This window comes from Halichoeres trimaculatus, unplaced genomic scaffold (genome assembly GCF_033239565.1).
Source record: "Halichoeres trimaculatus isolate MK-OKI-2021-1 unplaced genomic scaffold, fHalTri1.1 fHalTri1_scaffold_11, whole genome shotgun sequence".
Lineage (NCBI taxonomy): Eukaryota > Metazoa > Chordata > Actinopteri > Labriformes > Labridae > Halichoeres > Halichoeres trimaculatus.
In genome coordinates, this window is record NW_027437189.1 from 28,108,664 (window position 1) to 28,136,334 (window position 27,671).

At 40.5% G+C, this 27,671-nt stretch overlaps 1 protein-coding gene across 2 annotated transcripts; it reads left to right on the top strand.

Moving 5' to 3' along the window:
• The first annotated feature begins 335 nt into the window (after window positions 1-335).
• On the top strand, window positions 336-27,167 carry tti1 (TELO2 interacting protein 1). 2 transcript variants are annotated; one of them, XM_074682214.1, is made up of 15 exons: window positions 336-494; window positions 645-719; window positions 1,404-2,148; window positions 2,488-2,825; window positions 2,905-3,169; window positions 4,737-4,914; window positions 5,150-5,442; window positions 7,002-7,418; window positions 7,647-7,806; window positions 8,151-8,321; window positions 8,427-8,578; window positions 10,041-10,181; window positions 10,856-11,060; window positions 21,960-22,047; window positions 26,459-27,167. In XM_074682214.1, the coding sequence occupies exons 3-15, from the start codon at window positions 1,423-1,425 to the stop codon at window positions 26,676-26,678; spliced, it is 3,354 nt and encodes a 1,117-aa protein (XP_074538315.1). In that variant the 5' UTR covers window positions 336-494; window positions 645-719; window positions 1,404-1,422; the 3' UTR covers window positions 26,679-27,167. The 2 variants fall into 2 exon arrangements, with proteins under 2 accessions (XP_074538315.1, XP_074538314.1); XM_074682213.1 differs by lacking the exon at window positions 645-719.
• The last annotated feature ends 504 nt before the right edge of the window (window positions 27,168-27,671 follow it).

Here is a 27,671-nt window from a genome sequence, read left to right on the forward strand (position 1 = left end):
AGGATCTGAGACGTATGCAAATGACCTTTTTATTTTATTAACTTAATTTAATTTTATTTCTTATATTTATGCTCTTGATAATTTGCACCATGGTTTACATTTCTTTCATGTCATTTCAGATTCTTTCAACTCTATCCATTTTCTACCTGGTGCGATTTTCTCTTCCTCTTCTTCTAGAACCATTTCTTTATGTTTTTAACCTCTACGCTTATATTTTTATATCAAAAAAGTCAATTCAACTACATACTATAAAGGATTTATTTGACGTATCAAGACTTTTGTCAGTCTTATTTTGAAGAGACATCGCCAAACACACAACGCTCACGTCACGCGCCCATCTTCGTCATTACTCTGCGTCGGCGCAGAATCATGACACCTCTCTCGCAAGCAATGTTGTATTTTCTCCTAAATTTGTCAAATAATTTACTTTTTATTAAACCATCCTGTGGATGTATCCCCCCTCTGGTTGTCCGCTTATCTCTCCTGCTGTGACGGTAGGCTGCCCGTTTATTAAAGCTCATACGCTGTGCAGCTCAGGAGCATGCTCGATGTTGTCAGCTATCCCAAAACCTACACTCATGCTGCAGGTGTTATGCTGTCCCTACATAAACATTGGGTATTTGTGATTCTGTGTCCTCATATAGGCTAAGTTTAAGATTCGTCTCACACTGATGGTACAGCAAATCACCAAATCAAAACCATAGATGACGTGTTATCATGTGAGACATGTCTTATTTCTTATTTCTCCTACAACTTTGTTGACCCTTTGGTGACAGGGGTAAAGACGCCTTTTCAGTGTATAGTTGATTACATAGAACTGGCCAGAGTACAAAACTACATCCACATGGAAGAATAACGTAAAACAGATTATACAGCTTTTACTCGGGGTATGACAAAACACTGATATAAGTTGCCTCTTAGTTTGCCTCACCCTGTCACTTCTTCATGACTGGTTTGATCTACTCATATTATTTATGGTGCTCTTCACCTGTAATAGGTTAATTTGATATTCTTTAGTATTTCAGATATTTTGATTTATCATCATATGATGATAAATGTGTCTTGCAACCCATATTCTGTTTGTCTCTGCATATTGATATTACCGTTGATGTCGACCACGAACTGAGTAGAATATGGTATTGTATGATGTGAGTTACTTTGTGTTTCTAAAACTTAGTTCTACATTCTGACAACTACCCAAAACAGTGTAATATCAGATGTATTGTGTGATCTTGTTTAAGTTTACCAGGCTAAAAAAAAACAGATTATCATCAGGAATGTTGTCTTTTTTTAAGTTTTAGATTGTCCAGGTTCTATGAATTGCTAGTTGTAAAAAAAATGTAAACATTTCTTGAATTTTAAGTTTTTAATCTATTTTTTATTCTCTTTTAACTTTTCCTCAGTAAACTGAGCCCTGCTGTCATGCCTCCAATAATGGCTCAGATCAGTGATCCAAAGATTGCGTTTGCATACCTGCGCCCAGCCTGTGTCCTGCTCACCCAAAAGCCCACTGTGACTAATGTAGAGACCCTAAGCACCCAGCTCAAAGATGTCAATGATGCTACACTTCAGCAGCTCCAAGACTATGTCCTGTTCCCTCTTCGCTTTGTCCTCAAAGTCCCTGGACCAAAGAAAGACAAACTAGTCCAGACTGTGGCTGAGGCCATCAGTCATGTCCTGGAAAACACCTGTGTCCAGAACTGGGACACGCTCCATGACCTCCTGTCAGAACTCTGCCTCTGCCTGTGCTCTCCAACTGACCCTGGGAAACCTGCTGATACATCAGAGGAGCTACAATCAGCTGTGCTGAGGTGCCTGGATGCACTGCTTCATGCTGCTTATGGTGATATAGTCTTCAAACTCTTTGAACCCGTCATGCTGCCTGGACTTGGAGCTGCTGTATCCCTGCTGCTGGCTTTAGCACAGACAGCAAAATCAAGAGAGATCCAGGTATCGGCGCTGAAGTGCCTTCAGGCTTTGACTTTACAGTGTGACTGCAATAAGGATCACATCATTCCGTCCTCAGAGGAGAGATGTATTATAGGAAGCTGCATGGCATCATTCTTACCTGGGATCACTGTGGCTGTGACCAAGATCATCACAGGAGATCTGAGACAAGGTCATGCAGTTACAGTTAGGGCCATCAAGGTAATGTAAATCTGTTTTTATGAAAGTTTTATTTGGGAAAAAAAATACTGTAGAGTTGTGCTAAGACTGTTGTCTTTTGTCACATAATCTATCATCTTGTAAAGTGTGCATCCATATCAAGCCCTGTAGTGTGGCGTAGGCTTGATCTGCACTTTTTACTTATGAGCATCGATAAAAGAGTTTTGTTAATCCTTCAAATTACCTTTCAGGATTTATTATTTATGAATAACAATCACACAAATATGTACACAAAAGAATGAGTTTATCTACATTATTTGGTCTGAACTTAAAAAGTCTTTGTTTGTATTTAATATTTTTGTCTGTCTTATTATCTTCCAGGTTTGGTCAAGGACTGTAGGGCTCGTCATGGAAGATTCCCAGCTTCAGGCCTCTGATCCCCCGAAGACTCCCACGCCAGACTTGGGTAGAATTGGACAGCTGGTGGTTCACCGGACTCAAGACTGGGCAAAGAGCACAGCAGGGAAACTGTGCCTGCTTCTGAAGAGGATCATCTCCTGCACATCCTCTCACCAACACTGGAGGGTCAGACTGGAGATGGTGGAGCTAAATGACCACCTGCTGGACAGGTGCAGCCAGTCGCTGAAAGAGTGTGTGGGACCCCTACTGGAGGCGCTGGTGGGAGCAGTCAATGACGAGGAGCCTAGAGTAGGAGAGAGGTGTGTAACAATGAGGTTTCCATCGGGAATAAAGCAAAGTCTGGTGAGGTGTTTTATGAAATGTCTTCCTCTCCTCTAGGTGTGAGGCCACCCTCAGAGCGGTGTCACAGAGGAATCAGATTAGTGATAACAGCAGCAGTGCTCAGACGTTTACAGATGTACTGTCAGAAAATCTCCACTCTTTGGCCACCTCCCTGCCCAGACTGATGAGGACCTCTGATGACCACAAGAAGCTGTTTGTCCTCAGTGTGTTTCTGGGTTATTTAAAACTCCTGGGACCACTGGTCTCTGTGGTTCTTAACTCAGCTGCACATCTTGAGAGGATCTCCAAAGCTTTAATGCAGGTAAAACCATGTCCCAGATCATATTTTTGTTCATGTTTCAAATGCTTTACTGGGGACCAGTTTGATTTGATGGTTAGAACATGTCCTTTAAAGAGGCTGAGATCATCATTGCAGTGGTTTCTCATTGGACTACCTACCTCAGCTATTTCGACTAAACCACTACTTAGTTACTTTGTTCTCTCCATATGATATGAACTGACAAAATATACCTTCAATGTTCCAGTCTTATTTTATTGAAAATCATTGAACAATACCTGTGAAACAATAAAATCTTTGTGTTTTAACTTAAACAACCAAAGAAGTGTCCTGAGTTTTAGGCCTCAGAGCAAAAAGCAACAATGGCTGGCTGTCAAACCTTTCCTGAGGTAGATAAGATCAGTTTCATATGTAAGGGTGGGCTGATCACCTATCACCGATCCCTGATCACCAATCCCCCAAAATTAAGGCAATCGGCACCAATTGATTGGTGCATGTCTAGTAAACATGACAATAACCGACAGTTAAGGTTCATATGTGAATTTTGATTACCTTGCCTGGGAGGTTATGTTTTTGGGAGAGTTTATCTGTTTGTTTGTTTGTCTGTGAACAAAGGTTCAAAATGGGATAAGAAAGAAGTGATTAAATATTGGAGGTGATCTGGATCATCGTCTGGATCCAGGATTTTTTCAAAGAGTTCTTCATCATTGTGAGATAGCACCATGTTCACCATATGTGTATATAATTCCACGATAAATGGTTGGATTGTTTTGCAAAACAATACAAGACAAAGTCACCAAAATTTCTGACAGATGTAGAACTACAATCCACATCTCGGCAATATTCTGGATACTAAGATCGGGAATTGGAAATATATTTACTGGCTCATCATAATTTTCATCAGTCAAGTAACAAATTATCGTAACACCTGCAACTAACACCAAATTGTAGCAGACAGTCTGCTGAAAGGGAGTATAACATTAAAGTAGGACTAAAGTGTTGGTGAAAATCACAATAAGCTTGGTGGAGGTCTGCGCTCTCTGAGTGCTTTTCTAGTTTACAGTGAAATCCTCATGATGTGTCTGGGATGTCCATGCACCTGAACTCCAGCTGAACTTCTTTATATTTTAAGCTTTCTAGATTTGAAGTGTCTGCTTTGAGGCAAAAAGATATTTATCTTTCTAACCTTTAGTCTTTAAATGTGTTTGTCAGAATATCCTTAAGCAGAGCATTTCTGATATTTTGTTTGTGTACCACTCAGCGACTTTTCAGATAAACAAGGGAGTAGGTAGAAAACAAACCAAATAAAGATAACATGTCAGTGTGTAAGCATTGGAATATTAGACAAGCGGACATGTTTAAAATAACATGAAACACAGAGAAGACAAAGCTGTTAAACATAATGTTGGGACACACACTAAGTCCAGGCAATCAAAGGTGATACCCCCCTTTTTGGAGTCTGTGATGAGCTTGGTTTCTGCCTCCATCCTAAATTTATAACAGCACAGACCTCCAACACTAGAAAATGTGGAGATTACAATTCAACTCAAAGTCCAAAATGTTAAATAATTCACCTTGTGCGCCTCTCCAGGTGCTGGAATTGGATGTGATGGATGTTCGTATCGTGGAGGAAAGGAGTTATGGTCCCACCATAGAGACAACTCCAGGCTCTGGTGATTCATACACCGTTCACACACAGAGGAAGCATTTCCTGTTCTTCACGGATGAGAAGATCTTCTCTGTGCTCATGAAGATCTGTCGAACACTGGGTAAGAGTGCTGAATCATATTGATCAGGAGTGCTTTTCATATTTTTCTGCAAAAATATCCAAACACAACATGTGGATCAGAATTATTCACAGTGAAGTTGGATTGTGTCAGTTTTGAAGGCTAATGCATTATGAAGTAAGGCTGGCTGCATGTTGTGCCTCTATCTTTACTTATTTCAAAGTTTGACAGCTATACTCAAAACACAACAAGGTAACTTTTCCCTTCCCGTCTCCAGGTTACTATGGAAACCTTTACCTGCTGACGGATCACTTCCTGGACCTGTACCAACAATCTGCATCCTACAGGAAGCAGGCAGCCATGGTGCTCAATGAGGTGGTGAGGGGTGCTGCAGGCATTGACGTGGTAACACAGGGTCAGGGTCTGGAGAGCCAAGTCAAGGGACCCTCAGCCACTCTGGAAGACCTCAGAGCTGCTGTGGTTTCAGTCATGGAGGAGTACACCAGTCTGAAGAACTGGCACCTGATAACTGTCAGTGAGGAGACGGACAGAGACAGACAAGACCAGCAGGTGAGGACAGAGTCCGTCCTGCAGGTCTGGTACTTAGTTATGAATCAGGTTGCTGGCTGGATGCAGTTCATCGAAAGAAAACCTTTTTTTTTCAGTCATAATTAAAGGAATAGTTGGACTTTTTGGATAATATGTGCTTTGGAAATATTCCCTTTCCTTTACATCACAAGCACTTATTGAAAAATAAAAGAATATATAATGAGACAAAAATTGTCGTACTAGACTTAATCTGAGCTACATTCACTGACAAGTTCAGATTTTTGCAAAATAATAAAAAGATGAAAGAGATGCTAGAATTGCCTGTTAGAGAAAAAATGAGTAAGTAACAAAAATTTCCTTGTCAAATTTTTGAAACAATAATTTATTAATGTAACTAAATAAGTTTATTTTCCTCTTCCATCTGCTGATTTTTTTTCTTTTTACAAGCATGTCAGTCATCATTTTAGTCTTTTAATATCTTTAAACACATTCCCCCAACTGGAAAGAAACTTGAATCGTCTTAAGTTATTTGTCTCAATTCCAGTAGAAGATGTCTTTTTAGACTTAATATGAGCCACATTCACCTGACCAGTCCAGAAAAATGTCTTATTTCAAGTTATTTATTGACAAAAATGAGTTCTGAATTGTTTGGAACAAGTTAAAGAAAATCTGCAAGTGGAACAAGAGAAAAGTTCAGTGTATCAAGACATTATTGTAGTTTTAAGCAAATTTTCAAGCAAAGTTTTCTTGTTCCATTGGCAGTTTTTTTTAATGTTACAAAAGATTCAGACCTCATTTTTGTCTTTAAATAACTTGAAACAAGACTGTACTGATAAGTTAAATGTGACTCATATTGAGTGTGATAGGACAACTTTTACTTATAATAAGACAAAACACTTGATAAGATTTCAGTTTGTAGCAGTCAATAAGACAGTTATTACTGAAAATAAGATGTAAACACTTTCTTGGATTTCAGTTTTGCAGTTTACCAGTGACTTCATGGAATCTCTTCTGATTGTCAGGTTACACCAAGTCCAAGAGCTTTCTTGAAGGGAGGTTACTAGTTTCCAGTCTTTATGCTAAGCTAAACTAACTCTAGATTCAGTTCAAAACACAAGTGGGTTCAGCCAATCATCCAGCTTCTCTCCTTATTTCTCAGTAAAGCAAATAAGTGCTTTCCCAAACTACTTTTTAATGTTGTTTAATGGTTTGAAATGTGATTGGAAGTTTAATGGGCTATGACTATTGCATCGTCATTAGCTAAATTTGCTGAACAGTTAACTGTCTGCTCGAGGTACTCGTGTGTAAAAGAGGATCCCTCTGTGATACCTCTGTGATACTCTGAATGAAGAACTGGTGCCCAGCTTTTTGACTTCAGACTTCGCTGCGCAAAGAGGGGAACTGCTCTGGAGCTTAAAGTACCTTCTCTTAATCTCCAGAACTGGATAATTGAGCTGATAAAAATATTACAGATCTCCAAGAGAGCCATGAAAACCTTTTTCAGCCCTGTGTAAGTTTAAGATAAGCTTCTCTTTGTCCGTTAAATACATGAAAAATGATTTTTTTTTGTCTCCCTGTAGCTTCTCTGCCCATCCAGACTCCTCTCCATATCCAACAATGATGTCAGCAGCATCAACTCAAACTGTCTTCAAGTGATTTCCTCTTCATTTAACTCCCCATCTGCCTCGACATCCACCTCTACCATCCACCAGCTCAACAGCAACATCTGGCAGCTCTGCATCCAACTGGAGGGCATCGCCTGCTTCGCTCAGGCTCTGAAGGGAGACTTTCGTCCCCTGTTGATGACATCACTGTACCCTGTGCTGGAGAAAGCTGGAGAGGAGACCCTGCTGGTGAGCCAGGCAGCGTTGGGCTCCATGTGGGACATCAGTAAAGCCTGTGGTTACACCTCTCTGAAGGATCTGATCAATGAGAACTCAGACTACCTGCTCAATGATGTTTCACTGAACCTGCAGAGGCTCAGCCAGCATCCACAGGTAAGATCAGCAGAGTTAAGCTCTGTGATGCACAACAGCATTTTAAGAAAGCATCAGAGAAAGGCCTCTAAATTAGGGTGCTATAAAAAAGACACAGCTTCCAACATTTTCACTTCAAGGGGTCAAGGGTCATGGTTAGGTTAAGTCTGAAGTATCTAGATTTGAATTTTGCTCATGCCTCCTGGCCCCTGAACATGTATTTTAACACACTCCTGTCTCGTTGGCCAGGCTCCGCGAGTGTTGACAGTGATGTTGACTCACTCCGACTGCAGCCTGCTGCCTCTGGTCGGGGACATCGTTCAGGATGTGCTGATGGCTCTGGATCTCAGCTACGAGCACACGGCTGCTCTTTTCTGCTCCGTACTGCACGCGCTCATGAAGGCACTGGGTAGGAGCTTAAAAGTGATGTGAAACCATTTATCACATGATAAAAGAAAAAAAGAATATTAAATTAATTTTGGCTCATATGACTTAACCTCACTCACAGTAAACCATCAGACCTTTCCACTTTACTCCACATTTTGCAGAGTACAGCTTTTAGAGGGAACTTTAAATATATCTTGAAACTTATCTTACCCTCACAAAAATGTGTCCTTTTGAATATCTCAATCAATGTAAGGAGAATGCCGTCATAGTACCAAAACAGAGCTTGATTAACAGATAATATCTGGAAGAGCCTCTAATCCAGCCGTGTCCCAACCTCAACCTCTTGTTGTTGTTCTGTTTCTTTAGCGCGATGGTTTCCCTCCAGTTGTTGTAAAACGAGGAAGTCTGCCAGAACCAAGCAGAGCTCAGATCTCGAGGAACTCTTGGACATTCGCCAGTTCATGCTGGATCACAACAAACAGAAAGAGCTGGCAGAGGGCATTGGAATCGAGGAGGACGTGACCATTGAGGATCTTGGTAATACTAGGTTTTTACCATATTAAAGAGGGTTTCTGCTAATAAGTGCCAAAGACAACATTAGTCGAATCAGTCACTCATTTTCTCTTTTCACTGTCTCTCCAGAAGTCCCTCCCCCAGAGGAGTGTGAGGACATTGAAGATCTTGTTGGTCCCGATGTTAAAACAGAGCTTCCTCTTCACCTCAGCATCACAAAAGACGTCATGGAGCGCTGCATTCATCTGCTGTCCGACCCCAGCCTCAGGGTCAGACTTAAGGTACTGTCTGTCATGTTGATCCAATCCAATCCAATCCACTTTATTTATATAGCACATTTAAAAAAAAACATTTAAGTTCACCAAAGTGCTGCACAGTTAAAATAACATATGAGAATATCAATAAAAGAAATAAAATCAATTTAAATAACACATAGAAACAAATAAGAGTCATAAAAAAGGGGTTAAGACTATAAAAGACATTAAAGGACACGGATCACACAACTCTCATGCTGAGTTAAAAGCCAAAGAATAAAAGTGAGTTTTAAGACGCGATGTAAAAGTCGTGGGGGTGGGGGATGTTTTTATTTTGAGTGGCAGATCATTCCAAGGCTCGATCACCTCGGGTCTTTAAACAAGTTTTTGGGACCACGAGGTGAAAGTGATCAGCAGACCTCAGGGACCACGAGGGGGTGTAAATATTTAAAAGGTCAGAGATGTACTGAGGTTCTGATCCTCGAAAAGATTTAAAAACAAATAATATAATTTTTAAATGAATCCTAAAATGAACGGGAAGCCAATGGAGGGACTCCAGGATCGGGGTGATGTGATCATGCTTTCGTGCTCCTGTTAAAAGACGAGCAGCTGCATTCTGGACTTGCTGTGATGATGTTGCAGAAACTTTGGTCGGTAACAATTCTGGTTTGTTTTTTACTATTTTAGGTGTAAATATTTTAGAAACAATCTGTTTTGTCTCTGTACTGCCGTGAGAAAACTCCAAGGCAGACCTGAAATCAGCTGTTGTCATCAAGTACCTGTTTTTTATGTTTACATTACTTTCTGATGCACTGAAAAGCTTTGTTTCCTCTAAAAGCTTATTTTAAAATGAACATGACATTCAAGAAATCTTTTCTCACCAGTTTTATCCTCAGTGACATGTAGATTACACATGGTTTAGACCAACATGAAAAAAACATGTGATACCCATATTTGCTTTGTCACTGTTACGCACATTTCTCTACAGAAAATGCACACAGAGACCCAAACTCTAACCCACTCTAAGGCCACTTTATGCCCCACTGTGGAACATCCACACAGGGCTGGCCATGAAATAAGCTGCAGGGGAAGCTCATTTAGAAGCAGCCATCCCCAGTGCAGACTGCAGTGCTCATTAGTTATAAGATATCCACAACTTCCCCTGCCCTCAGTGAGATCACTCAGGTTCACTGAACCAGGCCTCTTGGCTCTGTTTTCTGTCCAGTGTGTTACCCTCACTGCCCCTGAGACTGGTACTCCTAGTTAAGTTTGAGGAGGCTGTTAAAAACTCACTGGTATTGTGAGCACTTTGTCCTTGAATTTTTTTTTTCTTTGGTCCTCGTCGTTTCCACTTTTAATTGGTGTCACTGTGCAGTAACTCGTAACCTTGGTATTGAAGGTTCTTTATAAATATTCTTAACTTTCTTTCTCATTAACAGTCTGCATGCTGAAGAAGCATTTTATGGTTGTTTTGTGTGACTGTCCTCAGGTGCTGGACGTGCTGGAGCTCTGTGTGAACGTGCTGAGTGAGAAGGAGAATGAATTGCTGCCGATGGCACATCGCTGCTGGCCCCCCCTCCTACAAAGACTCATAGCTGATGATCCTTTAGCCGTCCTCAGAGCCTTCAGGGTAAGCTGAACATGTCTGTAATTGTTGATTTCAGCTATGAATGGAACACGTTCTAACATCTGCTGTCAGGTTAAGTTAGAAAGCAAACTTTTCTAAACACTGGCTCCATGGTTAAGTTGTTAGAGACAATGAAGATCAATTCTTGGTCTTTATGTGCAGACGTTGTCTAAAATCTTATGATTGTAACATTTAGCAGTCTATTTTTAGTTGTAATTCTGAGAAACACTTTTTGTGACACATTTCAAACTAACATGAACAGAAACACTGCAAGTTTTGGAGAACAGCTCTCCCTGAGCTGGGTTGTCTGTTTTACAGAAGGATGAAAACATCTTTCCACCTTGTCTCCAGCTGGATGAAGATCACACTTGGCTGTGATCAGTTTTTCAAAGCACATGTGTCAGTTTATTCTTTGTCACTCTGTATTAGTGTTCCTGTCAAACCTGTCATATTCGTACTCTTTTTAGAAATCTTTTGACATAATTCCCCTGGTGAAGTGACAGAATCAGACATGGAGATTTGTCAGTCAGTCAGTCAGCAGAGTGTGCCATGACTGATGACAGTATCACAGTTTTTATGTGTGTCAAGGTGTTGTGAATATTTTGGATCACCCATGAGATAATACAGGTTGCTTTAAAGGAGTCATTCAGATATTAAATGCTGAGCCTTTCTGCCAGGTGCTGTGTACGCTGGGGGAAACGTGCGGTGATTTCCTGCGGGGGAGGGTTTCCAAAGAGGTTCTTCCCAAGCTGCGCTCCTCGCTGGCACGACAGGCTCCGATAAGCGCCAAAGCTGGACCTGTCTACACACACACCCTGGCCTACAAACTGCAGCTGGCTGTTCTCCAGGGGATGGGCTCACTGTGCCAGAGGCTGGACCTCGGTATGAGAAAAGACACACACACACACACACACACACACACACACACACACACACACACACACACACAAACACTACACAGTTTCATCAAACTTTTACCTGTTTTAATCCATGAAGTGTCAATAGGTACGGTAGAGCTTTTGATAAAGTTCATCGGGTTATATACAACCTGAAAAAAGTCAAGATAAGTTGCTTTATGGCAGTTACCATTTCACATGTTCAAGGAAAACATGTTTAAGGTCAGAAACTTTAATACCATGTCACCTCAAGTGCTAGACTCAGTAAGCTTCAGCTTCTGCCCACAGCTTTATAATGAGTTCAGTCCTTTAAAGAGGGGGTACTCTGCTCACCTGCTCACTGTGAACATGGCTAACAGTGCTGGGTGTTCATACTAAACATACAGATTTTTAAACTTTACATAGCCATGTGCCGTAGAAATCCCTAAATGTGTCTTAAAATTAAGTAAAACACTCTGTTCTAAAAAAATACTATGAAGCTAAAGGCAGAAGTTGAAAGAAGGGTTTTCTAAAACACCAGAGTAAGAGCAATTTGGATTTATCTGAACTGTAGATCATGTAAAGCGGGTACCAGAAGGACAGTATACACCCTAAAAATGCACAATACCCCCTCTTTAATGTGTTTTAACCTCCACCAAGGAGGTTATGTTTTTGGGACACTCAAACGCAACACTCAAAAAGTAATGAACAGATACAGATCTGGATACGATTGTCAGGAAAGATTCAAAATGAGACAAGGAAGGAAGTTATTAAATTTTGGAGGTAATCCGGATCACCGTCTGGATTCAGGATTTTTTTAATTAGTGGTGAGATAGGGCCGTTTTCACCATATGTGTATATAACCCCACCATAAATGGTCGGATTGCTTTGCAAAACAATACAAGACAAGGTCACCATAATTTCTGACAGATGTAAAAGTACGATCCAGATCTCTGCAATATTCTGGATACTAAGATCAGGAATTGGAAATATTTACTGGCTCATCATAATTTTTAAACACTGTCAGGAAACAAATTATCTTACCAACCTGCATCTATCACCAAAATTGTAGCAGACAGTCTGCTGAAAGGGAGTATCACATTAAAGTGGGACTCAAGTGTTGCGTGACAATCACAATATGCTTGGTGAAGGTCTGCGCTCTCTGAGTGCTATTCTAGTATTAATATTTAAAAGTAATGTGTTAATGGATTAGGATACACTTTTAGTGCTGATTGATGTATAAATATATAAATATTTTATTTCACCAAGGGTAAAACTATTAACAAAGCACAGACCAGTAATGTACGAGGATGACACAAATCACCTCATTCAGGCAGCTGTGAATATAAGATACCCACCTAGAGGCAATTTTTTTTTGTTTTTCAAAGATTTGATTTTATGGCTTCAACCTTGTGTGGGAATATTTTCTATTTCCTTGCAAAATACAATTGTTTAACTGTTTCTTTCTGACTGTAAAAATAAGAAGATTAGTGCTGTTTTTATTATTATTTTTTTGTGTTTTACTTGTTTTAAAGTAAAGGGTTGTTGTCAGAATTCAGTATAATCCAGGCTAAGAGAAAACTGGATCAAGTCATTAAAACGAAACCTCAGTGGATAGAAGGAAGTGCTGACTGTTCTCTGAAACACCTGAAACAGAGAGCAAAGAAGTTTCACAGAGTGGGATGTGTCACTCCAAGGTATTTGTAGAGGCTCAGAGGGTTTAATGGAACCAACATGAGGAGTTTGCATTGTTAACAGTCACCAAACTGAAACCTTCATTTGTTTTTAATAAACAGACACAGGTTATATCTTGGTAATTGTACAAGCTTGGTGTTGTTAACCTGGCCACATTATTGTTATAAGTGAGGGCTGGGATTCTCAAACCTCCCTGAAGCACCAAATACCTGCTTTATCTGAGTTTAAGATAACTGTGTTTTTTTATTTCATTTTTAAATGAGATGAAACTTTTCAGCATTCTGCCAAAATGTGTAAGGACAAAGACATCTCAATACTCTTCATCACCCTTAAAGGAGACTTGAACCACCAGGTGGCACACATGTACAACAGTGTGAACCAGGAGGGAGTAACATAGCAGGAGTCAGTTGGTCTCAGTTTTATCGTTGAGGACCAAAGACTCACACCAGCGTTGGTGTGAAAAGACAGTTTGGTTTAATCAAGATGCAGTGCAGCTGTTTTCATTCAGATGATAAATGGGAGTTGTTTATTAACCTTCAGCCTACACAAACACATTCAATGCATTACAGTATAAAACAATCCTCCATGCTTTCTCTGCCCATGCATAAAATCCCACAATGCTCTGTGGATTTTCGGGGTGGCATTCCTCCAGTTTAACACATTTTAAAGATGACTGTGAACATACTGTACAATTACAACAGCCAGCCAACCCACACCATGCTTCTGAATCATTAGCTGCTCTCACCGAAAAAAAAAAAAAAATGCTACAACAACTGTTCTCATTCAAGCTCCATTTCACTGCAAACAAGCAGGAAACACGTTTCTGCACAGAAGCTGCAGGGAAACAGGAAATTTGCTTGAATACCAACGACCTGTGGTGTAAGTTGTGTATTTTGTGCTTATTACACTGAAGATGGTAATCTTAAGTCGCCTCAGGGCTCCGTGTCAGTCTGTTGCCAATGATGTAATTATGAGCTGCTTGTCTAATTTTTCATCAGTCAATATGTTCATTTAGCAAAGTGACATCTCTGTTGCATCCATGCTTGGTTTAAATGGCTTCAGCTTCTAACAATACGTAACACACACACTAATAGTGGCATTTTCAGCCTCCTTATGCTCTGTTGGACTTTATTTCACCCTAGTGTTGCTGCTATGAGTGCAGGATTGAATGGATAAGAGGTTTCCAACCACTTGAGGAAAATATTCTGCTCCTTATCTGAAGAAAAATATGTAGTGATTGCAATCAGCGGTAAAAAAGTACAGGGAAAATAGTCTTTTAATGTGTGAAGTGGCAATCGCAATCACTCCTGCTTCCCACAGTAGCTATCATAGAGTGAACTGAGAGGTTGAAGCTGTGATAAATCAGTGCTCAGAGGTTTTAAAAGCTCTGATTCAGAGGGCTCATTTTGTTTTCAGCTGTTTTTTTATTTAAAAGCAGATGAAATCTGAGCAGAAATCAGTTTTTTCAAGTTTAGCATGTGACATGAACAATAAGTTTTTGTCCAACCCTGGGAAGACCTGAGTTTCTGTTTTGATGTGGAGCATGTGACAGTGGGAACCTCACACAGGTTTCCTGCTGTTGACACCATGTGTCACAGAGGTAGCAGGGTTGTCTGCAGGACAGCTGCATCTGCCAGCCTCACAGTGACAGGGATGCCGTGCAGGAGGGATTTCAAATTGGGCAGAAGAGGGGGAAGATAGAAATAGATTTAGTTTTTGATTGGATGTTGAGCAGATACTTACAAAGATCATGGTGGAAAAAAAAACAGAACAGCGTAAAAAGTAGGCATGTGCCATGGTTTTAACCATTGTTAATCCTTTTACTTTATTGAACAGTTTAGCCTCTGTAAATACCAAGATCCACCACTTTTGACATCATTGGAAATTCCACATCTCAAATGTCTTACTTAGAGGTTAACCTATTTCTCAAACAAATTTCTCTTTTTTGATTTCCTTTTCTAAAGAAGTGAGTGTGGTTGGCGATTGGTGTCTCTAGCACTGCTGTTGTGACGCACTTCAGCCTCCTTCACTTCGCAATAGCATGAATAAATGAAGTTCAGCCATCAGCTTTTAGACTAACACATTCAATGCTGCAACACCAGCGTCCCAGCACATTGCTTTATGTCACAAGAGGCAATGCCTGCTGACTTATAACAAGAGCGCCACATACAGGGCTGTTCCTCCCTGCATCGCCACTGTCTCCCCATATTTCTGCCTCTGTGACTACCCTATGGAGCGATCAGAGGCAGGACGACTTTACCCCACCATCCTGCCTCCTGGTGTTAATCAATACAGACCAGGTAAAACAGGAGCACGCTATAATTACAGAATGTAACAACCTTTTATTTATCTTTTGTGAAGGATGTTCAAAATATTGATCGTAGAGAGGTTAGATATTTTGTAAGGTGGCCAATAATTGTCAGCCCATTTGCAAAAGCCACAACACAAATACAAAAGCCACAACACAATGGAAGTTAAGATGACAGTTATACTAATGGACACAGAAAACTTGTGACGGTAAAACGTTTTCTAATATACCTTTGGCTATGATAAAGATAGCTCTAATGCTAACGTTATGACTGATTCATAAAGCTAAATACACGATGAAATTTTTTCGGGTAAATTAACTTAAGGATATCACAACACCCCTCCAGAAATATTTTTATCACAGATGAAGTTAAAAAAGAAAATCATTCACTTTTATGCCTTTTTTTGTGTGCGTTTAGATAACTAACCTCTTTTTAACTTCTGTTGTGGCTTTACTTCTGTTGCTTGGTCTTGTCAATATGCCCTCTAAAACATCAGGAGGATCAGACCCTGACACAACAGGCCACCCAGTTGCTGGTACAGGCGCTTGTGACCACTGCAACTCCCCCCTAGCAGGCCTCCCTGCGTGTACATTTAAACCCCTGCAGATGATCCAGAATTCAGCAGCACGTCTGGTCTTTAACCAGCCAAAAACAGCACACTTCAGCTAGCTGTTAATCTCGCTTCACTGGCTTCCAGTAGCAGCTCGAATCAAATTCAAAGCTCTTCTTCTGGCTTACAAAACATTGACAAGAATCGCTCCTGCCTACCTGGGGTCCCTCATCCAGGTCTACACTCCTTCTCGCCCACTATGCTCTGCTTGTGAAAGACGCCTGGTGCTCCCAGCCCAGCGCGGCTCCAAATCACTAGCCAGACTCTTCTCTGTTGTGCACAAATGGTGAAATGAATTACCTAACTCTATGCGATCAACAGAGTCTCTTTCTACTTTTGAAACATGTCTGAAAACTCATCTGTCCAGGAAACACTTGAGCACTTAATCTGACCCTTCTCCTCTTTGTCCTCAGGGGTAGAATAAGTCAGTAGGTCTCAGAGCCAGCTCTTAGTGAATTTTCAGCACTACTACTGAATGTTGTTGAAGATTGACGTATACTGTTGCAGCAATTAATTGTGGTTTGTTGGCTTGATTATTCTACACCAACAGGTTTTAGAAATTGTTTTTTTTTGGACTTACTTACAGTTAATTGGTCTGAAGTTTGCAGAGGCAACAAAATCATAATGCAGAATTTTAAAAAGTTAAAATGTAAGTTTTGTATGATCTGTCCTCAAGACGAAAAAACTAAATATCTATGTATCTGCTCAAAGAGGTGAACAAATTTTTTGTCAGATTACTTTTTACGGTAGTGATGTTATTTTGTTTGTACAAACTGCTTTGGCTCTATGGTCTACTCTTATGGTCTACTGCGATGAGATTGGTCAGTACTGCTCTGACTGCAAATGTACAGAAACCAGAAGACTTCCCGTGCTGAAGATCTGGCACAGATTCTGCATTTTTGTCTAGAATCTGTTAAAAGAGATTTACCATACATACACTATTCTGTGTAACATGCAGATGGATTTCTATTTAAAAAATCAGACACTATGCATTCAGTAATAGTCCCCTCTGTTAGTTTTGGGTCAGAAAGTGCTTCATCAGCTCAGCTGTACAGCAGTGTTTGAAGCCTGTTAGAGCTGGGATACTGTGCCGACAGTGAATCAGTGTTATTGTGAGTGTATATTGGTGGGGGATGTGTGATTTAAGGTTCAGGCTGGAAGTGAACAGGTTTGCTCTAACAAGAAGGTGAAGAAGAGGTGATTTTTTGTTGTTGCACTCTGGTACTGGAGGCAGAGGACAATCTCAGGTATAAATGCACACCGGGGTAGTCCACAATTGGTGGCTGTAAGCTTTTGCTCTACAATCACGGATGCAGTAGTGCTTGTCAGTCAGAGTCAGTGCTTTCACTTCTGAGATCTGAAACGCTGTGCAAAAGGAAAGGTGAGAAAAGCCATCATGTGTACAGCAGCAGAGGAACCATCTGTGCCTGTCTCTAACAATGGTGGCATATGGCGTTTGATCAGACAGGGTCAGATCATGTTCCTCTCTGGTGCACACTTTACAGAACGAATAGCCCCGCTTTGGGTCAAATCACACAAATCATTACGAAACGCTACCAAGATTTAAATGCACTGTTTTTAAAGATGCATCAATACATATATCCATAATTTAAGGCTAATGTTTGCTAGTGTTGGCAGTTAGCAGCTGTAGAGCAAAGGATTTCCCTAAGTTGTCAACAGAGAACAAACTGAAGCTGAGCTTTGAGATTAGTTAATGAAAAATCACACACCTGACCTCTGTGTCTTATATAATTTATTAGTATCCTATACTTCTTATAGTCATGTGTTGCTTTGAAAAATGTTTATTGAAGGCCTCTTTTTCTCTTTACTCAGGTGATCTGTATTTTCAAAATTCTCAAACTGTAATCACCATTAAATGTGAAATTTATGTTGTCACTGGGTGTATTTTGACTGTGATGATCTTAATTTACCAAAGTAACCATGTCCGTCTTTGAAAAAGCAAAGACTAAAATGTAAGGCTCTTTTTGGTTCATGTTTCTGGGCTCTGTCTCTGGATTTCAGGGATGACCAGAGTTTCTGTGTCTTTTTAATGCTTCTGCAGTTGTTGTGGAAAATTTAAGCTGTTTGAAATTCAAGGACAGAATTTCTGCACTGCGGTCTGTGCAGACAACACTTGTGTGGAACAACACTTTTTTTTTCCTCGCTTGAACGAGGGGAGAAAACATATCATGCATTTATGAGTACAGCTTTGTTCTGACAGCTCACTCTAGTTTAGTGAGAGACAGTTACAGTTGAACTCTTTTGCTTCACAGTCGATATCCAAACATGTGAACAGGATTCTGTAAGTTTATTGAGAGATTTCTATTTGAATAGCAAAGTTGTACATTGACTGTGTTGAAGATATCGTACTGCTTGGGTGGTGCGTGACTTTGGAGAGGATTGTCCAAAGTCAAATCAAACACAAGTGTTTTGCATTTGCAGCAACTACACACAGAGTCGATCGTTCATGTTTATTGTGAGCATTTTTTTTTTTAGAGAGGACAGATTGAATGGGCTTCTACTTTTGGTGCCTTTTCCCCTCTTTCATTAGTTAGTGGACATCACTTTGCTATCAGTACTGCCTGTCTTGGCCAGGAAACTTGTGGAAACAGATTTTTAATGTGCGTTAAAGGGGATGTGAGGACTATTTGGAAAAGCAAGTGTTTTTCCAGGATAAAGACTTTGTTGTGAGGATTTGATACTTACTAAGGTGTATGTTTGTTTTGAAGCGATTAATGAATGGAGAGTAGATCTTCTTTTTAATTAACGCTACTGTTCTTTCTTCAAGACAACTTTCGACAGAATGCAGAGCGACAAGGTAATTCAATAATTATTAGTTGTGTAGCGGTATTGTTTGAAGCATGACAAAGGGGAAGCCTTGTAAACTCAGTTTGAAAGTTTAGTGACCATGCACGTTCAGTCATAAGATAAACGGGACCATTAGTCCTTTAGTTCTGTTATTGAATGCCTGTTTAGCTGCAGCGTTAGCCACATACACGACTGCAAATAATCCAGTTAACTAATTAGTAATTACACCATGAAAGAGATGAAGGTGCAGATTACGTCATAGTTGGGGGGAACCTCCTGGAAAACCTCATCAAACAAACTTGAACTGCGCATGCCTACCACTCATAAATAGTAATAAACCTGGCGAGCGGTGTGACTGAGAGAAGATCAAGGAAAACATTTTTCAGCCGCAGAAATTGAGATTTTTTACAAGAATGCACAAACGGTTGTTAGCAGTGAGTCAATCTGTAGGAGAAAGGAGAAAGAGAAAGTTTGGCAATCTCGAACAGAATAAATGTGTGTGGTGTTTTAAAATGCACACGTGAAAACCTCAATAATATGATCAGTAATATGAAAGCTGCTTTGCTGAACAAGCTTTGCACCAATGTCCCAGTACCTCGATGAATAACTCTTAAAACAGTTCATGAAGTCCAATATTTTACCACGCACACCTTGAAGGACCCAGATGTATAAAAGCAAAGAGAGAATCAAACTTGTAAAACTGAAGGCAGTGAGCCTCACTGGTTTGAGACTTTGTCACTTTTCTCTCATCTGTTCACTGAAAATATGTGATGTCTCCTAAATGTAAATTTGCTGTATGGCTACACATCACCACCTTTCCAAAGGTGCTGTTATCCTGCCGTTAGCACCTGCAATGGTGGGGGATACCTCCATTAAAGCAAACGCTCTTTTGGGCCGTTAACCTGGCTCATGCAAACCACTCATCGATTTTTGGGGGCTGTTAGTACAAACAGTCCGTTTTCCTCGCCAATGGCTGGTCATGCATACGGGCCCAGAAAGTTAGCAGACTGTTATGTGTAACACAACCTAGAACTCTGAGACGTGGCCATAAAGTGTAACGTTAGTGAATCCTGGTTATGTCCTATCAGTTCTTATCTGTAATCTACAACCTCACCAATCAGAGCTAACGTAACCTCACTCTTCATTTTATTGAGAGACTCTCAAGTTTGAACAGACCACTGCAGAATAACTGCTGACTGTGGGTTGGAATGAACACAAACAGTTTAGCCTGTGTTTTAGCTTGTGCTCTATCACCCTCCTTTCTAGCTTTCTTCTGCTCTTCCGTCCTTTTTCTTTTTGACATTCTACCTCCAGTGTCCACCATTACCACAAAATATGTCCAGAAAAGAGTTTTCACTAGAGAAAAACACAGATCTCTCCTCTTACTTTGTCTGCCAGTGTGGTGTTGTCATAGAGACTTCTCTGTGCTGTAAATCAATATAGCCCTGAATGACCCGGACAGGGAAACTGAGAAATAGTGTTTAGAAATAACCTTTGTTGATACTGTGATAATCTCATTTTAAATTCTGGATTCTGGCATATATCTAGAAGTGAGACTTTTTCAAGATCATTGAATAACTCCTCACAGGGACTTTAAATTATGGGTAAATACAAATGAGTTAAAATTAAACAGATCATCTTTTTCTGCTGAGGGTGAAGTACATCTGACTTTTAATGCCATACCTTTAGATCAGTATAAGTACAGCACACAGTAAATCGATAAAATCCAAATGTGTTAAAAAAAAAAAAAAAAACTTCAACATGCACTGTGCACATTTGTGTAACATTATTCTACTTTGTTCTCCCTTTTCAAGAGTCTGGACAGCATTGGCACTGCTCTAAATTTTGATTATTATTATAAACATCATGTTTTTTATGTTCAATCTTTTGCATTAGAGAAAAACAAGACAAGAAACATGTACATTTGAAAGGTAAGAAAAAGGGAAAACGCTCCAGGTTTGAACATGTCTTCTGAATGCCATCCTGCTGCTCTGCATTTTGCATAATGTTTACATCGTCTGTAAACAGCACAGCAAGTGTAGTCTCTATGTTTAAGTAATTGAGACAAACTGCTCCTGTGTCAAACATACAGAGCTGATCTAGTTCAGCTGATTGCAAAAAAAAAACACAGCCTCCAACGTTTGCACGACCACTGGAGACTACAAAAAGGCATCTGCAGCAACATGACTTCCTCTCTCCCATGTTTTATTTACAACTCTCATTTGACTGAAGTGTAACCAAGAAAACAGTCCTTGCGCTTGATTTTTCCTACTGGCACTTGACACAGGGCTCCTTCACATCAGAGCAAGAGAGACTTGGCGTTGGAGGTGGACAGAATGTGAAGGAGCCAGGGAGAAACAGTCAGCGGCTGCAGCCTTAACTCATGTGAATACCGATTTGGCTACGGCTTACCTCTGGGAGGCCTGCAGCAAGCCAATTACCGAGCCCCAGTCACTGAGAGAGAAAGACAGAAACACAGATTGACTGAAGCAAATAATACGTTTCAGCCTCAGCACCGACTTCAACTCCAATTCCAGCCTGTTCTTCATTTACCACTACATCTAACAGCACCTGGCCCCTCTCCTCTTAAGTATTTCTCACTTCCCTGCTTCCCTCCCAGCACCTTGATTGCACAAAAGACTACAGGCTACAAGTGCAGCAGCAGCAAGGGAGGAAGAAAGGGGGATAAAAGCTCTCGCTAAATAATCCCATTTAACTCTGAAATGTGCACTGCTGCTTTTATTCTTGACACACAGCGAGCAGGCCCAGTTCAAGCCGAGTGTGGGTTGAATTGGCAAATAGAGTAAGCAGAGAGGGAGAGAGACATGTTTTGAAATGAGGCTTGAAAGGCAGCCCACTATGCAGCTTAGGGACTCACTGAGTGTCTGCTGGGAGATATGGGGAGAAAGAGGGAGAGAGATAGGGAGAGGAGATGAAAGAGTGGAGAGAAGTGGAGGGAGCAGGAGCTGGCAAGGTTATGAAAGGTGCGTTTAAAGAGGGGGAGAAAAGAGGAATAAAGGCAAGTGGGTCAATGTATATAAAAGTGCAGGTAAGGGAGAGAAAAAGATGAAGGAGGAGAGGAAAGATGTAGCCCTGCTCAGCCACATCCACTCCTCAAAAGACGGGCGAGTGGATTACCTGAATTCCAGAGAAACAGCCCGCTGTGAAATTTCTCCTCAGCTATCTCAGCAGTTTCTCGCAGCTCATTAGGAGTTAGAAAAGGTAAAAGTCCAGGCATGTTCTATTTCGTTTTTTCCTCCTCTTTCATCTTCTTTTCTTTCCCTTTTATCCCTCGTCCTTCTCACTTTCAGATCTGTTACAGAGCTGTGCAGTTTGCTGGCGACTATGATTGCATATACATTTTCCGAGATCTTTTGAAGTTGCTGAGACTGATTGAAACCCTTCATCTATCTGCTGATGATCTGTAAAAGCTCTGCGTTTTTTTTTTTTTACTGGAATGGAGCTGACAGCTTTGTTTTCTCAGGTGAGGCAGACCTGGATGCAGTTTGTGAGGCCTGCCTGCCCTACCTGAGCTGTCGACAACCTGTCAGACTACAAGACGCCAGCCTAAGGTGAGCCCTCATCCTCATCTGTTGTAGGAGCACAAATTTGAAACTCTGGATCTTTCTTGTCAGATTCTTGTCAGCTGTTTCTTTGCTGCATTGGGTTTTAATTATAAAAGAATCACATTTTGCAGTTGTGTAGATTAATTTACCTATCATTTCATACGGTAGTTAAACTTAGCCTCAGTCCCGGCAGCTCTGGTTAAATTTAAACGCTGCTTTTATGTTGAAGCTGCCATATACAGAAACAAAAGTCTACATGCTGCACGCAGAAACTTATTTTGTTTTCTTGAAGTCTAATCAAAAAAGCGTTTTCTTCCAGCACTTCATGGAAAGAGTAATAAAGCTGATGAAGTTTTATATTCAAGCCTTGTTTGCTCCATCTCTGCCACCAACTGTTTGCTCATTTCTGTGTAATAACTGAACCTGCAGCTCGCTCAACTCTTAGAAATGGTGCTTCATGCTGCTAATTGGTTCCAAGACTCCACATTCCCCCATTTAGGGAGTAATAAACCTGACAAATGTAACAATTAAAACAGTCAAAACTAAATTAATCAAAACTATGAGTTTATGGCCACAACAAAGCAGAATGAGGCACAGACTTAGCTTAAAGATGCGATGAGGTGGATCTGTTTTAACTGGACTCCCTCGCCACCTTCTGGCCCGGAGTCTCTGCACGCAGTCGTAAATTACTTTTAGTGAGGCGTGTGTTTGTTCTGGAATTAAATGGAGATCGGATCTAAACAAATTCTCCTTTGTTCAAGTCAACTTTTTACTGGAAACAACGTGCCAAGGTAAGGTATTTATCAGTACAGTTAGTAGCGCTACGGTTTGAAACGTGACATCAAGCAGGCTATATGTTTGTGGCGTCAGCAGCCCGGTGCTTCGACGTATCTGTAAGCTAGCGTGACAACAAGTAAATACTGTCGTTTTGTAAATAGCTTAGTAGCAGCTGGCAGCCTGGTGCTCTAACACAAGTCTGTAATGTGTAAAATCCTGGTTAGCTATGTCCTGTCAGTCATCTACCAAGCAGAGCTAACATAACCTCACCTTTCATTTTATTGTTAGACATTTTATTGATAAAGGCTAATTAGCATTTAGCCCGGGCTGTATCACTCTTATGTTAAACTTTCCTCTGCTTTTCTGTGTGACAGTTAGGCTCCAGCGTCCACCATCACTACAAAATTAATCACAGACATCGTTTACAGCAGAGAAAAACACAGATCTCTGTTTTATCTCTTCTCACTACTTAACCTCGTCAGCCCGCATGGTGTTGTCATAGAGACCTAGACGTGCTGCACATCATTCCGGCCCTGGTCGACCTGAACTGGAAACTAAGAGGTTGCAATTTAAAATAACCTGTAACCAGTGATACTGGCGCTGATAATCTCATTTTAAAGTATGGCTTACGGTCAGGCATATATCTAGAAGGAAACCAAGAAAGTATTCAGAGAGAAGTGTACTCTGCAAAGACAGAAGTCTAAGCTTTTTTGTAAAAGTAATTTCTCAGACTCAGTGTGAGTCACATTCAATGCAGAAATGATGCCAGACAGATGCAGAAACACCTGCTTAGATTTCAGTTATTGCGGTGTAGGTAAAAACTGGGAATGACTTTAACAGGGTGGATGTTTACAGGAAAGCTACAGCATGAAAAGAAATAAAAGAACCAGTCTTGAAGTTCAGCTTAAAGTGTTGGTCTCTAACTTATCACTTCTTAAGCACTGTGGTGCCATCAACTGTCAAAAATCCAGTATAATCTACAAAGTGCTTCATTGACCTGTCCTGAAAGGTGACCTTTAACCCCATCTTTTTCAACAGTCAGCTCAAACTCCACCACCAAAACAAATCTGTTTGTGTTCACTTAAACAACCTGACGTGATGATTTATGACATCACATGAAAACCCACTCTACCTGAATCCAAAGTCTGCTCTGTTGTGAGCCCTGAGCCGTACTGAGGCATGTCTGAAGTTTTTACCGTCATCATTTCTCTGAGGAGTTTCAGGAAAGCACGACGCAGAAGAAAAGTTCCCTGAAACATCCCTTCTTGGCACGGATATAACAAACACTAAAGCGTAATCTGTTTATTTTCTCAGCAGTGCTGAATGTTGTCCATGTTGGCATCTTAGTTAAATGTGTGAGCAGTCTGCTGCTTTAGATAAGTGCCGCAACTTTAGTCTCATTTAATCTGCCAATTATTTCCTCAAATAATCTGTTAATCACTTGGTCTGTGAAATGCCAGAAAAATAGCCAAGAAGCACAATCTTTAAACAGCCAGTTGATGTAAGATACAAAGCCCAGAGAAGCTGAAACCAGCGAATAAAGGTAATTTTATTATTTGATAATGAGTTGAGTAGCATGTACTTTTAATTTAAGTACCTGATAAAGATGCTAAAGTGTCATTCAAAATGAAAGCTTTACCAATGATCTAACACGAGACTGTTTCACTGAAAATTGTTAACCTCCAAATTTATTGTAAATGATTAATTCAAACATGACATTTAAGAGTGCTCCTCTTCCTTATGTCGAGAAAAAAAACAAAGCATGCTTTACCAAACCATTTTTCTAAGAAACGTCAAACCTATCTATGAGCAGGTTCGTTTTTTGAACATTTGGGTTCAGCTTCCATCTCAGTAGTATCAGCCATTGAGTGCCACATCCAGCAGAAACTGGGTTCCCTTTTTGTTTTATACTTTTATTATATTATATACTCCACTGTGAAACAAACCACAGTAGATGACCCAATCCCTCAATAAAAACCAATCTTAGAAGTTTTTAAGTTTCATACATTATTCATAGCCAGGGATCTTTAAAATAAATGAAATGAATGCTTCTGTTTCCTCAAACAATGGCAAAAAACGGTGGCAGGAAATAATAGTGTCGTCCAGCGGTTCCCAAATGGGGGTCAGAAATGCATTTTAAAATCAAAAAGTATTTATGATTGCATAATTCATCCATTATTGTAGAAATATGGCAAAAAACAAGAATTAAATTGCAAATAAAACAATGTTAAGGCAGGATTTATTTTCTATAAAGCCCTAGGTCTATACCTCGTTTGTAATTTTACAGACTAAATGTATGCCTAATTTACATGATGGGATGTCAGTTTTACATTGTAGCACTCACATTTCTCCTCGTAGCCTTCGCACACAGCGCAGTTTGGCACGAGTTCAGAGACCCACAAACACATTGGCACATTTAAAAATAATAATAATAATAATAATAATAATAATGCATTTTATTTAAAAGCGCATTTCGTGACACTCAAGGACACTGAACAAAATCAAAACAATAACCACAATAAAATCAACAATAAAAATAAAATCACAAACAGAAAAGACACACAAAGACAAGCACACTCTGTATAGCGGACAGAGAGCTGGAAAAACCACCACAAGAAACATATCTCAGCGCCTTCTCTTTGACGCAATGCTCACACCTCTAGCACTCGCCCCCCACATCAGATAAACTAAGTATCTAAAGCCTTTTTTTGTTCATGATTGTCTGATCTTGGATTGGCCTCTAAGTGTTTTTATCCTACAAGGGGCTACAGGTTTCTGGCACTGCTATTTTAGGGCTGAAAAGTTTGGGAACCCCTGGCCAAGACTCTCTGTTTCTCTCTATTGATGAAATTATAAAATCTTTCATTTAAGTTCCTGTCAGAAGGCTTTAGTTAGTGATAAAGCAGACTCAAATATTACTGATGCTCCTTTATGGTCTTAAAAGCAAAACAATCATCATCAGCAGGAAGATTCATTACAATTATTTTTTTAATGTCTGAAACTGCCAGCAGGGGAAGGTGGCAGATGAGTAGTTCTCAGCATGATGAGGAAACCGGCTGTGTTTACATTCTGCGCTGTAAATATTCTTAATGAGTGATACAGCTGTGTGTTAAAAGAAGAAAGAAACACGGGTATGACTTTTCTGTCAGGAAACATCACTTACACATGCAGAGGCTGAAGTCTGTGTGGAGAAAAGACTTGCATTTTGTCTACAGGGGGCGCCAAAATGGACCAAGTGCCAATTTCCTCTTCGGAGCTTTAAGTCGTATTAGTCTCCATGTAAATGTACTGGGAGCGTACACTTTATGTAGCTTTGAATTAAAAATCTTGCTGGGGCTTTTCCGGGGCCTTGGAGTGTAGTCATCCAAAACAACTTTGAACACTTTGATTCACAAAGTAAGACGAGGAGTAAAAAAAAAGGAAGTTCTGATTAGTCAAACCTAGCGCTTGGCAAGAAAAGGGTGGTGTTGAGCTCATAGTCAAACTGTGGGACTGCTCTCTAAAGCCAGAAAAATCTGCTGCGTTCTGCTTAGTCTGTCACTTTGGATTAAAGGAAGGTGTTTTTCTATAGTATAAATATTACACACATTTGCAAAATACAGCCCTGAGCTAATCCTCTTTCCCAAACTCCCCTCCTCAGCGTTTTCAGACACTTAATCCAGGTGGATCCAGACGCCTTCTGGTTTACTCTGAACGAGCTGCACTGCCCGTCCTCCTACACCCCGCCCCACCACGACCTCCAGCCGGTCCAGCTGAGCGGAATGGGTCGACCGAGAGACGAGTACTCGGATAATGTGCTGAAACTGCTGCAGGAGGAGTTTGGCTGTGTTGCTGAGACGATCACGCAGCCAGGCAGCTAATGAGGCAGTGATTGATGTGACTGACTGATCTCTCAAACAGACGGCTCACCACTGACTCCAGCAAGTCAATTAACTGAAAGAAAATCTGACAATTGTGCCAAACAGCAGCCATCAGATACGGTGTGTGATAACCTTCATGGTGTACACGGCTCTGATAAGCAGCATGACACAAAGGGAGCGTGTCAATGAAGCATGTCAGCCGCTGTTCGCCCTCCTGCTGCAGGTGTTGGAACCAGGAAGACTTCAGAGAGCTCTTTTACATCAGGAGACATGCAGTGACAGCACTGATGTGTTTTATTTAACCTGACAGTTCTGAAGAGAGACACACTTTTGTATCTTCATGTCTTATATTGATGTTCATGTTTTATTTTATTAAAAGATTTATGTTCAGAACATATCCTATGTGTTTGGGGTCGAACACATGAAAACTAATGTTATGTTGACAAGATGTTCATGATCCTTAACATTCATAAAACATCACAAAAAATACTCAAACGTCCCTTCCTGTTAAGTTCCATTCCCATGTTTCACACACATTTAAATTCTACCTTGGCAGGCTGCTTTAACACAGACTACTTCTAACATTTCTTCTTTTTTTTAATCGGTAAAGATCCCCATTCCAGATCACAGACTTCAAGGATCTCTTGTTTCTCTCAGCCCCTCACAGCTGAGAGACCATCTGGCCTGACACATGCTCTGTCAGTGATCAGTGGGAGAAAGAGAAAGGTCCTTCAGTGAGCTCCTCCTGTTGATGCAGTGGTTTGTGGTGCAGCTTGTCATATATTATACTCACCAACACGCCTTGCCCACTCAGGGCTCAACTGTTGTGACAATATCAAGTGAGATATCTCAAAACATAAGTTGTGTTACTTGGGCGTCTTCATAGAGCATGCTGCTAATGAGTTTCTTTGAAAGATCAGACTGATACAGGAGGCGGGTAACACTGTGTATGAAGAAAAGAAAGCTGCCAGTGTGGGCAGTGTTGGAGAAAGA

Excerpts from the sequence above, each read along its gene's own strand:
- tti1 (XM_074682214.1), top strand. The coding sequence starts at position 1,423 with ATGCCTCCAATAATGGCTCAGATCAGTGATCCAAAGATTGCGTTTGCA. Across the intron at positions 7,807-8,150 it reads CGCGCTCATGAAGGCACTGG|CGCGATGGTTTCCCTCCAGT; the intron begins GTAGGAGCTTAA and ends CTGTTTCTTTAG. Across the intron at positions 22,048-26,458 it reads CTACAAGACGCCAGCCTAAG|CGTTTTCAGACACTTAATCC; the intron begins GTGAGCCCTCAT and ends TCCCCTCCTCAG.